The sequence below is a fragment of the Podarcis filfolensis genome, assembly GCF_964270895.1.
Source record: "Podarcis filfolensis genome assembly, chromosome: 2".
NCBI classification, from domain to species: Eukaryota; Metazoa; Chordata; class Lepidosauria; order Squamata; family Lacertidae; genus Podarcis; species Podarcis filfolensis.
The window spans coordinates 9042965-9058787 of NC_139605.1; the positions used below are offsets into that span (position 1 = coordinate 9042965).

At 48.0% G+C, this 15823-nt stretch overlaps 2 protein-coding genes across 4 annotated transcripts in view; one reads left to right on the forward strand and one right to left on the reverse strand.

Annotated features, from left to right (window-relative positions):
- LOC310756746 (uncharacterized protein) overlaps positions 1–5982 on the reverse strand; it is a 1375527-nt gene extending 1369545 nt beyond the window's left edge. For 2 of the 3 annotated variants that reach the window (XR_014544973.1, XM_083601394.1), the window contains exons 1-3: positions 5595–5982; positions 2781–3733; positions 1314–1440 (exon numbers count right to left, since the gene is read on the reverse strand). Coding sequence is in view for 2 of the 3 variants with exons in the window: in XM_083601394.1 (XP_083457520.1) it covers positions 1314–1440; positions 2781–3563 (910 nt within the window). In the remaining variant the exon portion in view is untranslated. Of the gene's footprint in view, positions 1–1313; positions 1441–2780; positions 3734–5590 lie in introns of all 3 variants that reach the window. The other variant, XM_083601393.1, reaches the window with a different exon arrangement.
- Positions 5983–7077: 1095 nt separating this feature from the next.
- LOC310756599 (uncharacterized protein) lies at positions 7078–14838 on the forward strand. Its single transcript, XM_083600929.1, has 4 exons — positions 7078–7393; positions 9590–10484; positions 11432–11561; positions 11711–14838. Exons 2-4 carry the CDS (start codon positions 9741–9743, stop codon positions 13042–13044), a joined length of 2208 nt encoding a protein of 735 aa, XP_083457055.1. The 5' UTR covers positions 7078–7393; positions 9590–9740; the 3' UTR covers positions 13045–14838.
- The last annotated feature ends 985 nt before the right edge of the window (positions 14839–15823 follow it).

Sequence of the window (15823 nt, forward strand, 5' to 3'; positions counted from 1 at the left end):
TTTAATAAGATTTAGATGCCACTTAAGAATAATTCAAAAACGGAAGCGGTTTCCCATCTAACGTCACTTCTTCCCGCCTTATACAGAGGTACCTCGGGTTAAGTACTTAATTCGTTCTGGAGGTCCGTTCTTAACCTGAAGCTGTTCTTAACCTGAAGCACCACTTTAGTTAATGGGGCCTCCCGCCGCCGCTGCACTGCCAGAGCACGATTTCTGTTCTCATCCTGAAGCAAAGTTCTTAACCTGAGGTACTATTTATGGGTTAGCGGAGTCTGTAACCTGAAGCGTATGTAACCTGAGGTACCACTGTACATTCAAAGCAGTATGATACCACATTAAACAGTACAGTCATACTTTGGTTCTGGAACGCCTTGTGACTCAAACATTTTGGCTCCCGAACGCCACAAACCCGGAAGTGAGTGTTCTGGTTTGCGAACCTTTTTTGGAAGCCAAACATCCAATGTGGCTTCCAATTGAGTGCAGGAAGCTCCTGAAGCCAATCGGAACCTGTGCCTTGGTTTTTGAATGTTTTCGGAAGTGGAACGGACCTCTGGAACAGATTGCGTTCGAGAACCAAGGTACAACTGTAATGGCTTCCCCCAAAGAATCCTGGGAAATGTAGGTGTTTAAGGGCGCTGAGAGCTGTTAGGAGGTGTCCTATTCCCCTCCCAGAGCTACAGTTCCCAGAGTTCCCATGGAAGAGGGATTGATTGACTGTTAAACCACTGTTAAACTGTAGCTCTGTGAGGGGAATAAAGCTGTGTGTGTGTGTGTCTCTTAACAACTCTTGGCACCTTTAACAAACTACAGTTCCCAGGATTCCTTGGCGGAAGCCATGACAAGTGCTTTGAATTAGTGGTGTGGCCTACTTTTCGCTTACAAGTTTAATAATAATAATAATAATAATAATAATAATAATAATAATAATAATAATAATAATAAATTATACCCTTCCCATCTGGTTGGGTTTCCCTCAGCTCCCAACAGAATATAAAAAAGACGATAAAACATCAAACATTAAAAATTTCCCTAAACAGGGCTGCCTTCAGATGTCTTCTAAAAGTCAGATAGTTGTTTATTTCCTTGACATCTGGTGGGAGGGTGTTCCACAGGGCAGGAGCCACTATCAAGAAGGCCCTCTGCCTGGTTCCCTGTAACCTCACTTCTCACAGTGAGGGAATCGCCAGAAGGACCTCGGAGCTGGACCTCAGTGTCTGGGCTGAGCGATGGGGGTGGAGACGCTCCTTCAGGTATATTATTAGCTCCTCCCCCTCCCTCCCCCCCCCACTCCTGCTAGTTAAGTGACTCCATACCGAGTGTTTCTGCATCTCTGTCGCCCTTCTGCTTGATGTCCTTGAAGAGCGGTCTCTGCCAAGCATCCGATGGAACTTGCTCTCCCTCGGGAGAATTCACCATCACCTCCACAAAGGGTCCCAGCTCCTGTAAGAAGAGTGGAAAGGTTTCTGTCAGAGCTGGGACAGGGAAAGGATCCACTAGAGGCAGCAGGGAGAACAGGGTGGGAGGAAATTTTCCCCAATTTTTGTTAAGAAACGCGTAACTTCATAAAGTTAAATTGCAATGGAATGTTTGTGACAGAGCAGCAAAAAAAGCTAATGCTATTCTAGGCTGCACCAACAGAAGTCTAGTGTCCAGATCAAGGGAAGTAATAGGATGGCTCTATTCTGCCTTTCAATGACAAACCTAGACAGCATCTTAAAAAGTAGAGACATCACCTTGCCAACAAAGGCCCATATAGTCAAAGCTATGGCTTTCCCAGTAGTGATGTATGGAAGTGAGAGCTGGACCATAAAGAAAGCTGAGCGCCGAAGAATTGATGCTTTTGAATTATGGTGCTGGAGGAGACTCTTGAGAGTCCCATGGACTGCAAGAAGATAACCTCTCCATTCTGAAGGAAATCAGCCCTGAGTGCTCACTGGAAGGACAGATCCTGAAGCCGAGGCTCCAATATTTTGTCCACCTCATGAGAAGAGAAGACTCCCTGGAAAAGACCCTGATGTTGGGAAAGATGGAGGGCACAAGGAGAAGGGGACGACAGAGGACGAGATGGTTGGACAGTGTTCTTGAAGCTACCAGCATGAGTTTGACCAAACTGCGGGAGGCAGTGGAAGACAGGAGTGCCTGGCGTGCTCTGGTCCAGGGGGTCACGAAGAGTCGGACACAACTAAACAACAACAACATTCTGCCTTTGTCAGAGCACACCTGGAACACTGTAACCAGTTCTGGGCACCACAATGAACCAATCAATTCAAGTTAAAAGAAAGGAGGTTCCGACTAAACATCAGGAAGGACTTTCATTGGAGTTTTTAAGCAGAGCTTGGATGGCATTATACCTCTGTGAGGGGCAAAACTACAGCTCCCAGGAATCTTTGGGGGGAAGCCATGACTGCAAAAAGTGTGATGAATGTGCTTTGAATGTACAGCATGAGACTTTTAACCTCCGGGTCATGGGTTTGAGCCCCAGGTTAGGCAAAAGATTCCTGCATTGCAGGGGGTGGAAACAGATGGCCTTCGTGGTCCCTTCGAACTCTACCATTCTAGGAGTCTACAGTGTGTACTGTGGATGTGGTCAGAGTCCAACCACTACACCACACTGCTCTACACACTATACCACACTTCCAGTTCACTCCCTCCCCCCCTTTGCCCCACCCACTCAGGTTAAACTCTGGTTTATCAACAGATCCAGGCACTCAGCCCCCACCTAATCTAGCAAATTCCCACGTGAACCTCCCAAACTTCAGGCCGGCCACCGCCCCAGTCACCTCCTGCCCCAATTGTTCTGCCTCTTGTTGCCTTAGCAGGAAATCCTCAGCCAGGGCGATCACGTGGGCGCAGGTCTCAGGCTCCCGTTCCCTGACCCAGCTCTGCATCTCCGGGGGCAGGACAGCCAGGAACTGTTCCAAGATCACCAGCTCCAAAATCTGCTCCTTCGAGTGCTTCTCCGGCTTCAGCCACCGATGGCACAGGCTCCGGAGTTGGCCATAGGCGTTGTGCAGACCCTCGGCCTCTTGGTAGCAGAAGCGCCTGAACTGCTGGCGCTGGGCCTCTGCCCCGACCGCACCGCTCAGAAGAACAGCGGCCTTCCCTTTCCTGCTGCCCCTCCTCGTTCTGGCACCGTTTGGCGTGCCAGTCGCTTGCTGCCCTTCCATTTCAGAGGCGGGTGTCCTCTGTCGAGACCCCCACTCTCTGGCCAGCCATTTGCAAGTTGTGAGAGCTCCCTCAAAGGAGGCAGGGAACACTTTGACCCCATCCCAAGGCAGGGCCTCCTGACACGGCGGCAGGCTTCCCCACCCTGAGTGAGGGGATGGCCTCGCCTTCAAGAACACCTCGTTTTCTCGGGTTTCCCAATGCACTTCCTCCAGTTCTGGCTTGACATGGGTCGAGGCAGTCCACCCATGAGGCTCGCCGACGCACACCATCTGGATATTGTGAGCGTCGGCGTCAGCAGGGTCCTGGGCCTCTGTTTTTATCCCGCCGTGCTGTCCGAGCGCAACCCGGAACTGCAGGCCCAGGGATGGCAAGGCGCCTCCTTCCTCAGCGGCCATTTCGTCTTGGCTTTCCCTCAGCCGTGGCTCTCAAACTCGCAGGGCTTAGCACACATCCGAGGGAAACATTGTGCCGGGGCAGATGGCTAAGCATCCAAACATGAGAATCGAAGTCTCTTTTTGTCAAATTGAAGTTGGGGGCCTTCTCAAATGGCAACTGGGCCTTCTCCCTGAAAGAAGATAACCAAGAGAAGGAGAAAGACTGTTAAAGTGCAGTTACTTTTGGAGCAGACTGCTTTCGGCTTCTCACTGCAGCTTATTCCATTTCCCTGTTATTTTGCACATAATATTTGAGCTGCAATGCAATGGCATATGGCACAAGTTTAGCACTCGTTTCTGTGTCATTTGGTTCCCAAAGAAATCTGTTTGCATTCCCCTCAACCTGGTGGTGTTTCCCACTGCAGTTTTGCCACCTTTTTCATGGGGTCAGGCCACTGCCACTCATGTTGCAAGATGCGAGGTGGCATGCGCTGCGCCCTCTTCTCATTTCAAGGTTCACACCTCTTTGTTTTTTGCCTGATGAGAAAGCATGACAATATTTTGGCGTACATTGTCATGCCGGAAAGGGAATTATTTGGCAATTTCCTTTTAAAAAAACGTTCCTTATGAAACTTTGTTAGTGCCCATTTTACCTAAAATAAACCTCTTTCTATGCACTTTTGCCTAATATGTACATTTTGGCAAGCAACTTTCACAAACAGAACACATTTTTGCTATATTCTATGTCTCACAAATATACACAGTTTCATACACATCCTTTTGCCTGGGGAATGGCACTATAAATTTCGGATAAGTGCACATTTTGAAGGATCCCTGTATTTTGGTCACATATTATTTCCAGAAAGTGTAAATTAGGAGGGCTGGGGGGTTATTGGTTTGCTTTGTTCTTGTTTTCATTATGCATTTGTGTTTTTATCTTGTATTTCAATGCTGTGAACCTCCCGGAGATCTATGGATCTCCCTGAGATCTATGGTATGCAAATGTAACTAATAATAAAAATTAGTGAACCAAATTTCTACCCTTGCCCTAGATGCAGAGCTTTATATACGGTACATCAGCCTTCTCCAGCGCCCTCCTGACATTTCGTTTTGGACTACAACTCCCATCAGTGCCATCCTGCACTGGCTGAGGCCGATGGGAGTTGTAGCCTGAAACACCTGGAGAACACAAAGAAACAATAATGATAGTAATAAAATACTCTCCAGGTTTCTAGCTTTCCCCTTTTAAGGGAGACGTATTCAAGACCCTTCCAGGGGAATATTTATTCATTTATTCAATACATACTCTTCCCTTCCCCCAAAGGAGCCCAGGGTGGAATAGGATGATCAAAATATGATTACAGCCAGGAAAATAAGTTTCTACAAAGAGAGAAGGAAGAAGAAAGGGGGATCAAAATATGTAGGGGCCACCTAAAGCCTTATATCCTGGCTCAGATCAGAGGGATCACATCCAGGCTGAAGTGAGAGCAGCAAGAAACGGGAGCCTTTAGGGTCATTGGCCCAGTCCTGTGGAAGGCTCAATAGAGACCCAATGGCTGCCTTCTCTTTAATCTTTAAAAGTCTGTTGCGAACTTTCCCATGCTGCCAGACTTATGCAGGCTACTAAAAATAGTTAGTGGGTGATCTTGGGTTTTCATTTTTACATGTTTCTTTAATGTGTGTTTCTGTGCACTCGTTTGTTGTAAACCACTTTGATATTTTTTAGCGGCATACAAACATTTTTTTTTTTTATTGATCAGATTGGTTTTGTCCGCCTGCCAAAATATTTGACCATTTGCCTTTCTGCCTTATGACAGAACTGCACACCACCCTGTTATGCCAATGAAAGCAGCTCAAAACGAACAGCGCAGCACCAATGTGCCAGTATATACAATTTTCTCTTTCCGGGCACATTTGGGGAGAATGCCCCTCTCTCTTTCCACGGAGCAAAAAGTAATCCCTTCCCCCCCAGCTGTTTCTTTTCCTCTCCAACCCCAGTGAAACCTCCTTCCCCCCACAAAGATCCCCTCCATTCTCCTTCCTCCAACTCACCAGCTCCTTGCAGCAGCTGCTGCCCTGCAAACCCTCTTGGGAATGTCCTGCCAAGGCTCTGGTTTTCCTCTGTACAAAACACAGGAAAGGATTCCTCGCCAGGGCATTGAAGGGAAGAGGAAAGAAGATCTTCCCTTGCAGCCTCTTGCCTTTCCTGGCCTCTCTAGGAAGCAGAGAACTGCCTGGGTGACGCTTTATTTTTTTAACCCTTGTTGCAGACATCTCTCTCTCTCTCTCTCTCTCTCTCTCTCTCTCTGGGACAAGCCACCATCACTGTCACAAGGCCAGGTACTCCTTAAAAAACAAACAAAGCCCTGGCCTTGAAGCAGCAGCGTGACAGGCAGACATTTATCAGGTGCAGCCAGGCACAGCATTGCATTTCCATGCCAGGAGAGAGCTTTGCCTGCTGAATTTCTGCCTGCCACTGTGCTATGAAAGATGCAAGATCCCTTAGTACTCCTTAAAAAATAAACAAAGCCCTGGCCCTTAAGTAGCACCGTGACAGGCAGACATCTAACAGGTGCAGCCAGGCACAGCATTGCATTTCCATGCCCGGGGAGAGCTTTGCCTGCTGAATTTCTGCCTGCCACTTGAAAGACACAAGATCCCTTAGGGGAGAGGATGGTGGAAACCCCCATAACTCAGGAAGGACTGTGTTTGATGTGCACTGCTAGATATTTATAATTTTATACTATAATTTTATTTATAATTTTGCTTATACCCCACCCATCTGGCTGGGTTGGCCCAGTAACACTGGGCGGTTTCCAACACATGTAAAAACATAACAACAACAAATTGCATTCCCCCCACCTTCTCTAAGGAGCTCAAAGGGGCATACAGCATAGGTAGGCAAACTAAGGCCCGGGGGCCGGATGAGGCCCAATCGCCTTCTAAATCTGGCCCAAGGACGGTCCAGGAATCAGCATGTTTTTACATGAGTAGAATGTATCCTTTTATTTAAAATGCATCTCTGGGTGATTTGTGGGGCACAGGAATTCGTTCATTATTATTTTTTCAAAATATAGTCTGGCCCCCCACAAGGTCTGACCGGCCACAAGTGGACCGGCCCCCTGCTGAAAAAGTTTGCTGAACCCTGCTCTAACCACTACCCCACACTGCCTCTGTGTGAAGGTTCAGTCTTATTCGGAAGTTCATGATGAACTAAGAAAGTATCGCGACAGGCCGGGTAGTACCGTGTGGTCCTAAAGTTGCATTGCTAAGCTTGTTCATTGGTGATTTAAAAGAACTAGTGTTTATTTAATTCCTGCATTGCCTTTGGGGGGGGGGCAGAACCTGAGCTTGCTATTGATTTTTATTGCCCCTCTTGGCTATGCCCATGACAGCAACAATTAAAAGCCCAGCACTGAAAAGCAGCAGGCCAGTCTATAGCAGGGCGTGTGGCTGGAAAGAGTCTAAATGCAGCAAATTCAGGGATATAAATGCAACAAATAATTAAAACTCTGGCTGGCAGAGAAAGGCTCCTCCTTCTTCTCGCCCAGCCAAAGCTCCTTGATCCTTTTAACTGAGCTCTTGGGATGCTGCAAAGAGTTAAGTCAACAGAGGCTGTAGTTGCTGGAGAAGGGCCGGAAATCTGTGGGTTTTCCTTTCTTAAAAGTGTGTCTGTGTGTGTGTGGCTGGGGGGTGGAGAATGGGAAACCCTCCAGTCTCCTTCCTGCTCCACCTTCTCCAGGAGGGAACCTGCCTTTTGAATCCCCAGCCTCGGTTTGCACTGCGTTGCTTGGCTGATCTGCAAAAGAGTTTTGCTCTGGATTTATTTCTGCTGCACCTCTGGAAGGGAGGTGAGTTTTAAAGGGGTGGGTGCAAGATCAGAAAAGGGGGGGGAGACACCAGGAGAGGGAGGTAATGGGCTGCAGGGACCAGGCACCAGCACCCACCCACCCTCCAGTCATTTAAAAAGCAAACAAACACCTAGACGCATCTGTGCAAATTTCACCTGCCACAATCAGCTTCTGCTTGGTTATTTCACCTGCTTCCTGCATCCACTATGTGCTTTGGAGTCGTCGTCTTCTTCTTTGGCGATCTCTTGTAGCCGAGTAAGATTGTCTTCCATGAACACAGTCTTAACAGTGAGTCCGTAAGTGACTGTGGGGGCCAGTTCTGGATCCACACGTCCTTCCACAGTGGAGACATTGGTTTCTGGGCAGGAGTTGATCATGGTGAGGGTTTGCCAAGCGTGCCTTCCTCTTAGCACGTTTCTCCCTTTTGTCCTGAGTTTGAGCATCTTCAAAGCCCATAACACCTTTGGTAAAAGCTGTTCTCCAACTGGAGCGCTCGCAGGCCAGTGTTTCACAATTGTTGGTGTTTATACTACATTTTAAAAGATTTGCCTTGAAACAGTCTTTAAACCTCTTTTGTTTTCCCCATCAGCATTATGCTTTCCATTCTTAAGCTGGGAATAGAGTAGTTGCTTTGGAAGACAATAATCAGGCATCTTCACATCATGAATAGTCCTACAAAGCTGATGTTGAAGCTGATGTTGAAGTATCATTGCTTCGACACTGGTGATCTTTGCTTCTTCCAGTACACTGACATTAGTTCGCCTGTCATTCCAAGTGATGTGTAAAATTTTTCAGAGATAGAATCTTTCAAGGCGTTGGAGATGGCGTTTATAAGTGGTCCATGTTTCACAAGCGTACAGTAAGGTTGGTAGTACAATAGCTTAGCATTTCAGTTTCCCTGCAAATGTCCTGGTCTTTAAACACTCTATGTTTCAATTGGGAGAAAGCTGCGCTCGCAGAGCTCAGGCAATGCCAGATTTTGGCATCGATGTCAGCCCTTGTGGAAAAGATAACTGCTCAGGTACTTTGTTGGGGTTTTTTGGGGGGATTTTGAGTGATAGGCCAGGCTTTCCTCAAGCTTCTGCGAAGATACTGGTTTAGAGGTCATCCTCTGAGTGCGCGCACACTACGTTGTCACCAGCATACTGAAGCTCTATGATGAAAGTTATGGTAACCTTACTCTTTGCTTTCAGCCTACTCAGATTAAAGAGCTTTTCATCTGTTCAATATATGATTTCTACCCCGGTGGGGAGTTTCCCTTCAACAATGTATAGGATAATGGTGATGAAGATAATAAATAGAGTAGCAGCTGGGGAGAGCAGTGCTCTTGTGTTCAGGTCTTACTTACGTGTGAGAACACAGGATGCTTGACTGGACTGGATCCATGGCTGTGTCCTCCCTCCACTGTCGGAGGCCGTATACTGGGACTTGCAACAAGTGTGTAGAGACCCATCTTAACACACTTTAATCCCCGTCTTAACACTGGCAAAGATGGCACCCTTCCAATTTCACAATTTTGCGAATTACATTTTGAGGTCTCTATTCTGATAAGCAACAATAGAAAATACATCTTAAAAGGGAAGACAACTTTTAATTGTTAACTGGAGTATTGTTTACTATTTGAAATATTGTAACTACAGTATACATGTATGTATACATGTGTGTGTGTGTATACACATGCATACACTGTTTTATTTATTTATTTTTAAAAATATATATTTTTATCAACATTGTTTTATTTCTGTGAAATTATTTATTTTATATCATACAGTGTATCTCATACAAGTTATCTCATACAATTTATGTACTTCTTGACTGAAAAAACTGTTCAAAGCGATGTACAAAAAGAATGAAACTAAAAGTGATCAGTAAAAGCAGTTAAAAGCAGCTGCTTAAAACATTCAAATAATAATTAAAATCAGCTAAAAACAGATTAAAACACATGTAAATAGTCTACATATCTGGGTAAGTTTGCCTAAAGAAAAATGTTTTCAGCAGGCGCCAGAAAGAGTACAGTAAAGGGACCTGCCTGATGTCAATGGGAGGGAGTTCCAAAGTGTCACACTAGCAGGTCAAGTGTGTGTGTGTGTGTGTGTGTGTGTGTGTGTGTGTGTGTGTTTGTTCTGCATATATCATATTAATATATGAATAAAAATTAAAACAAACCAAAAAATCCATATCTCTTTTTCTAAACAGGCCCATCATCTGTGAGTTCAGCTTGTTTGAACGGCGGAAGTACGGTAGAGACACGAGCCATTTATCCAAAAGTCTGAAGTTATAAGAAGGCGAGGAAGAGAGGTGTGAGGCTTGACTTGCGATAAGGCTGTCCCGTTGCTCGGGAAAGAAAATGGCCGGCCAGCAAAGGATTCTGGGAGGCCAGGCTGCTCTGGATGAAGACCAAATGGATGAGGAGGACCTCACGGGCCCTGAACAAGTTGAGGGATCTGGAAGACGTGGGAAAGCACATCATGGCATCCTTCATCCCAGGAGCACCAGGAGACTTATGAAGAGGATAACGATCCCCCGGGTTAAAGAGGAGACAGAGGAGGCCCTGCTCCAGAGCCAGGGGTCCGAGTGGCTGGAGTCCCCCGGGGGGAAGCAGGCCCCTTGCTCACAGCCGACAGAGCCTGCCATGCCCTGGGGAGACATCAAGGCCTTCTTGGCCCACTTTGAGGGGGCCGGCGAGGCCAACCAGTGGGCCACCCGGCTGGGAGAAGCAGCCGAGGAGGGCTTGGGCGTCCCCAATGCCCGAGAGAGTTACGGGAAGATGAAGGCGGCCATCTTGCGCGGGGAGGCCAGCTGCAGGGAGTGGCAGCGCCAGCGCTTCCGTCTCTTCTGCTATGAGGAGGCCGAGGGGCCCCGGGAGGTTTGCGGGCAGCTGCGGGATTTCTGCCACCAGTGGCTGAAGCCAGAGAGGCGCAGCAAGGAGCAGATCCTGGAGCTGGTGATCCTGGAGCAGTTCCTGGCCGTCCTGCCCTCAGAGATGCAGGGCTGGGTGAAGGGAAGCGGCCCGGAGACCTGCGGGCAGGCGGTGGCCCTGGCCGAGGAGTTCCTGCTGAGGCAGCGAGAGGGCGAGCGCCAGGAAGAGGAGGTAAGGCTGCCGAGAGGGAGAGGGCAAAGCCGGAGAGCTGCTATTGCTCCGTACAGACCAGTATTACTCTGCCCCTGAAGTTGTGGTGCTTCAGACATGCAAGCTGGGCTGCCTTTAGCTCAGGGGTTGGGAACCTCAGGCCTGGGGGCCACACACAGCCTCTGCTTTCCCCAGGCCACCCCTCACTGCTCCTGCTTCCTAGTATTGTCATGGTTGTTGCCTTCTCCCTATCTCGAGAGACATTGGAGTGTGACGACCTCGGGGCTCAAGCCTAGGTTGTGTGTATGGATGCCCTGGGCTGCCCAGATGATATGATTATTATCATTATATATTCATTCATATCCAGCTGTTTTTGGACTACAACTCATTCGAAATATGCACTTCTCTGAGTTTTGCCATGCAGTTCTTTGGCCAAGTGACATGTACAGAAATGCATATATTGGGGTAAAGAAGTATGCAGAAGAATTAGTGAAAATAACACCCCAAAATGCATTATATTATTGTTGGGGGGAAATGCGCTGCAAAAATGTGTATTTTATGCAAAATTGCATACAAAAGTGTGTTGTAGTATCTCATCCAGAAAAATAATACAGTGGTACCTCGGGTTAATTTGTTCCAGAGGTCTGTTCTTAACCTGAAACTGTTCTTAACCTGAAACACCACTTTAGCTAATGGGGCCTCCCGCTGCTGCTGCGCCGCTGTCACACAATTTCTGTTCTCATTCTGAAGCAAAGTTCTTAACCCGAGGTACTATTTCTGGGTTAGCGGAGTCTGTAACCTGAAGCATATGTAACCTGAAGTGTCTGTAACCCGAGGTACAATTGTAATAGCAAACTGACAAGGGAGAGTGAAGAGCTGAACTTACAATTAGAAAAATGGGGAACTGAGAGGAACTGTAATTGACAGATTTGCCCGTCCTTACTGTTGGGTTCTTGCTGCCTTTCCAGGTCTTGGGGCTGTTTGAGGAAGGAGCTGGGCATTCCCTCGAGGGTGAGCAGATCCTGTTGGATTCCAACCAGACACAGCTGGACAGTGAACTTGAGCAAGAGAACGACCCAGCAGATGGGAGCGTCTGTGGTAAGTGCAGTACATGGGTTAGACTTCCCTTTGTGTTGCTGCCTTCGCAACCATGAAAGCTAGAGACTTCCTGTGCCCTGCTGGGCAGAAACAGAGCCCCAGGACCTTGTCACTCATGCAGATCTCTCTTTGGATGTTGTCTCTAACAGGTGACCTCGAGGGATCCAGTGAAAACGAGGCTTCCGTGGGAAATCCAAAGCAAACAGAGATTGATGGAGCCTTGCGCAGAAGAGAAAAATGTGTTTCCCGGCACCATCCAAAACCAGGACAAACTTCCAAGAAATGGCTTAGGACAAGGAGGAAGCAGGAATGCAGCCCAGACAAAAGATCAGGTGCCTCTTTCCTTGGAGTAGACGATGTCAAGGACACCCCAGCGAGGCCTGCGTTCGAGAAGGTGGAGCCCTATGAGGAAGAGGGGAGCGATTTTGGTGATGATGCAGACTTCTTAATCGATGCTGAGGGCAAGCCCCACAAACGCTCAGAGTTTGAGACGCCCAGTCAGAGAGCTGAGTTTATGAAGCATCGCGCGGGAGCCCAAGTGGCAAGTGAGAAGATTTGCTGCTGTTTGAGCTGCGGGAAAAGCTTGCACTCCGATTTAAGCCCAGCTGAGCATGAGCAAAGTGATGCACGGGAAGAAGAGGCTTGCAGATGCTCAGACTGCGGGGAAAACCTCGACAGGGGCTTAGCACTTGTTAAGCGCGCAATAATCCATGCAGGAGATAAGCGTTACGCGTGCTTAACCTGCGGGGAAAAGTTTAGCCTCTATTCGAGCCTCATGAAGCACAAGCGCACCCACGCTGGAGAGGAGATGTATGTGCCCTTTGAGGCTGGGAAGCGAATCTGCCGGAACGACAGCCCTCCTTCCGTGACAGAGAAAACTCTGGTGGCAGAGAAGCCTTACACATGCCCGACTTGTGGGAAGAGCTTCAGTAAGAGTTCCGGCCTCCGTTTCCACAAGAGAATCCACACCGGCGAGCGGCCTTATGCATGCGGGGATTGTGGGAAGAGCTTCAGCCAGAGGTCCAACCTTATCCTGCACCAGAGGACCCACACCGGGGTGAAGCCTTTCCGATGTTCCGAGTGCGGGAAGAGTTTCCTCCGCAGCTCGGACCTGGTGAGGCACGAAATCACCCACACGGGAGAGAAGCCGTACACGTGCGCCGAGTGTGGCAGGTCCTTCGGCCACAACTCAACGCTCATTGCCCACGAGAGGACCCACACGGGCGAGAAGCCGTACAAGTGCTCCATCTGCGGTAGAAGCTTCCGGCACCACTCGGGCCTTATCAAACACGAGAGGACCCACACTGGGGAGAGGCCGTACGCCTGCCCAGCCTGCGGGAAAGGCTTCAGCCAGAGCTCAGGCCTCACGCTCCACATGAGGACCCACACGGGAGAGAAGCCTTACCAGTGTTCGGCTTGCGGGAAGAGCTACAGCCAGAGGTCAAAGCTTACCAAGCACGAGAGAACTCACCTGACAGAATAACTTTACATTTTCTCATTCAGGGGGTCCGGGTGTGAGGTGGGCAGAGGTTGGACCTCAAACCTCTGGTGGGGTGCTTGTGGGGGAAAACTTGTGGGGGGAAACATCAGTTACATGTGAGGGCTGCCAAACAGTGGGCTCTGTTAGCAGACCTGATTGTGGGCGCATCCCCACAGCAGTGCCATGTGGCACATTTTGACCTGTGTCCACACCAGGTGTCACCAAACAACACCCACAGGAGACAGTGTGCCCTCCTGTGGCACCTATGGAAATAAATAAATCACCTCTCAAACATCCACAAGTTGAAAGGGACCCTGCCCTCCCTGCTCAGTTCCTGCCTGCACTGTCTCAGCCCCTCCTACATTGAATGCGCCTCTTTATAGCTGCCCACATTTTACTAGATGCCAGGGCTTCAGACAGATGTTCTGAATGGGAGAGAAGAGCAACTCCCTTCTCTCTGTAAGTGGTGGCAGATGTAGGTGCCTGTTTTTTCTTGAGGGGGAAGGTGCATGCCTGCATCTTTTTGCGGCCCTGTCTCTTTTCCTGCTCTTGTGGATGTGCCCGCCATTTTGTGTTATGCCACATCCCCACAGCAGCCATTTTGTGACAGGTGCCGCTGGCAGTTTCTCAGAATTCCACTGGCCCAAAAATGTGGCCGACCACACGCTATTGTCCTCATCAAAATGCTATCCTGTGTAATTTCCCCCTTAACTGAGACGTACTGTTGCTGTGGAAAACCTGTTGCTGTGGAATTTAATCCAATAAATTTAAAACAAACAAAGAAGCTGTAAAAACAGATTAAATTGGGCAGGGAGGAAGGGAACGTCATTTGCTTGAGGATGACATGGTCAAGATACTGTGGAAAATGTGAACAGTACCAAGTCCACAATAAACTGTGGAAGTTAATTGTGTTTCTCAGGGCTTCAGCATGAATTTTGGGTGGTCCTCGTAGCCCCCAACAACTCAAGTGTCTCCCATTTGAATGTTTGTTCAAACCATAAGCTATTCCACAGCTTTTGTTGTTGTTCCAGTAAGTGAGGTGTTTGCTCTTTATTTTTCTAACCCCAACTTGTCTTTTTCTTAACATGGTTTTACCTGCCACAGAGGGCACTTCCAGATTCTCGCTATTTGGCGGGCAGGATTCCTTCATATACCAGCAAATGCAGGTTGCACGGTTGCAGTTGATGGGGAGGTCTTGTGCCACAAATCCACTTCCATCCCCCCAAGAAAGGATTAGACTTTTTTCAGGAAGGAAAGTGATGTGGAAACTCACTGAGGTAACCCTTGCTTGGACGCCGTCTTATGTAGCCTTCCCACAAACAAAGCAGAATTCATGAGAACGTAGGAAGCTGCCTTATCTACCAAGTTCAGACCTTGGGTCCATCTTGCTCTCAGTAGTTTCTACTCCGACTGGCAGTGGCTTTCCTGGATTTCAAACAGGATCTTCTCCCAGCATTCCCACAGATTCCAGGGATTAAATCTGCATGCAAAGCAGATGTTCTGCAGCCAACACCTGTCTAATCTGTGAACAAATTACAGTGAATGCTCAATAAAAAAAGACGCCTGGAAGGGCAGCTATACCTCACACCCTGTTTGTGTCCAAATGTCCATCTCACATTTGCTTATGACTGAAAATAGCTGTTTGGAAGGGGAAAAGCATACTGTCTTCGTTTTTTCAATACTGTATGTGCACGTGCTCATGTGAAAGGGAAAATACCTCACCTAAGGTGGTGTCTGTTGTATGCTTTTTTCACTTGCATCTGTATTAAAAAAAAGAATGGATATTTCTTTAAAAAATGGATGGTTAATTGGGATGTGTATTTAAAAGAGCTATGGGGTTTTGGGGGGGTCTATTAAAATGTTTTATTAAAGTAAGGGTGGCTAATTCCCATTTAGGCAGATTTTTGCCCTCCACATCTTTTTCTGGACCCCTGAACACTGATTTTGACAAGGGTAATGTCAGTCCAGCTCACACACAGTGAGAGCCCTGCTATGAGCAGACTCCAGCCCTTTTGGGAGGCTAAAAAATGGCCCCTCCTCAGGCATCAGCACCATAGTCTGATGAGCACAGAGAGCATGGTAACTCCAGCCTCCCTCAGCTGATTGGCATGCACAGTTTTTCGGGTATTGTGATTTTATGAGGGAATATTTACTGAGACCTGCAAGTGCCGTCAGGGGGTACTGGCACCCGCAGGCCCAACTCTGGCAACCCCTGAGGAGTGACAAATCCAGAAAACATTCCAATTAAAGCAATTAAAACATTATTTTATTGGTATTTAATCTTCATCAACAATAACCAGAACAAAAGAATAACTACAATAGATTCCGACTAAACATCAGGAAGAACTTTCTGACTGTAAGAGCTGTTTGACAGTGGAAAGGACTCCATCGGGAGGTGATGGTCTCTGCTTCCTTGGAGGTTTTCGAGCACGGATGCTTTAGCTTAGATTCTGTCACGGATGCTTTAGCTTAGATTCAGGGGGTTATACTAGATAACCCTTGGGGGGTCCCTTCCAACTCTACAATTATAGGGTTCTATGCTTATTCAAGCACAGGTGGCGCTGTGGGTTAAACCACAGAGCCTAGGACTTGCTGATCAGAAGGTTGGCAGTTCAAATCCCCGCGACGGGGTGAGCTCCCGTTGCTCGGTCCCTGCTCCTGCCAACCTAGCAGTTCGAAAGCATGTCAAAGTGCAAGTAGATAAATAGGTACCACTCCAGCGGGAAGGTAAACGGCGTTTCCGTGCGCTGCTCTGGTTTGCCAGAAGCGGCTTAGTCATGCT

Bases quoted from the DNA above. Each gene is read 5' to 3' on its own strand.
- LOC310756599 (XM_083600929.1), top strand. From the start codon at position 9,741: ATGGCCGGCCAGCAAAGGATTCTGGGAGGCCAGGCTGCTCTGGATGAA. The intron at 10,485-11,431 runs GTAAGGCTGCCG...CTGCCTTTCCAG, and splicing joins GCGAGCGCCAGGAAGAGGAG to GTCTTGGGGCTGTTTGAGGA. The intron at 11,562-11,710 runs GTAAGTGCAGTA...TGTCTCTAACAG, and splicing joins AGCAGATGGGAGCGTCTGTG to GTGACCTCGAGGGATCCAGT.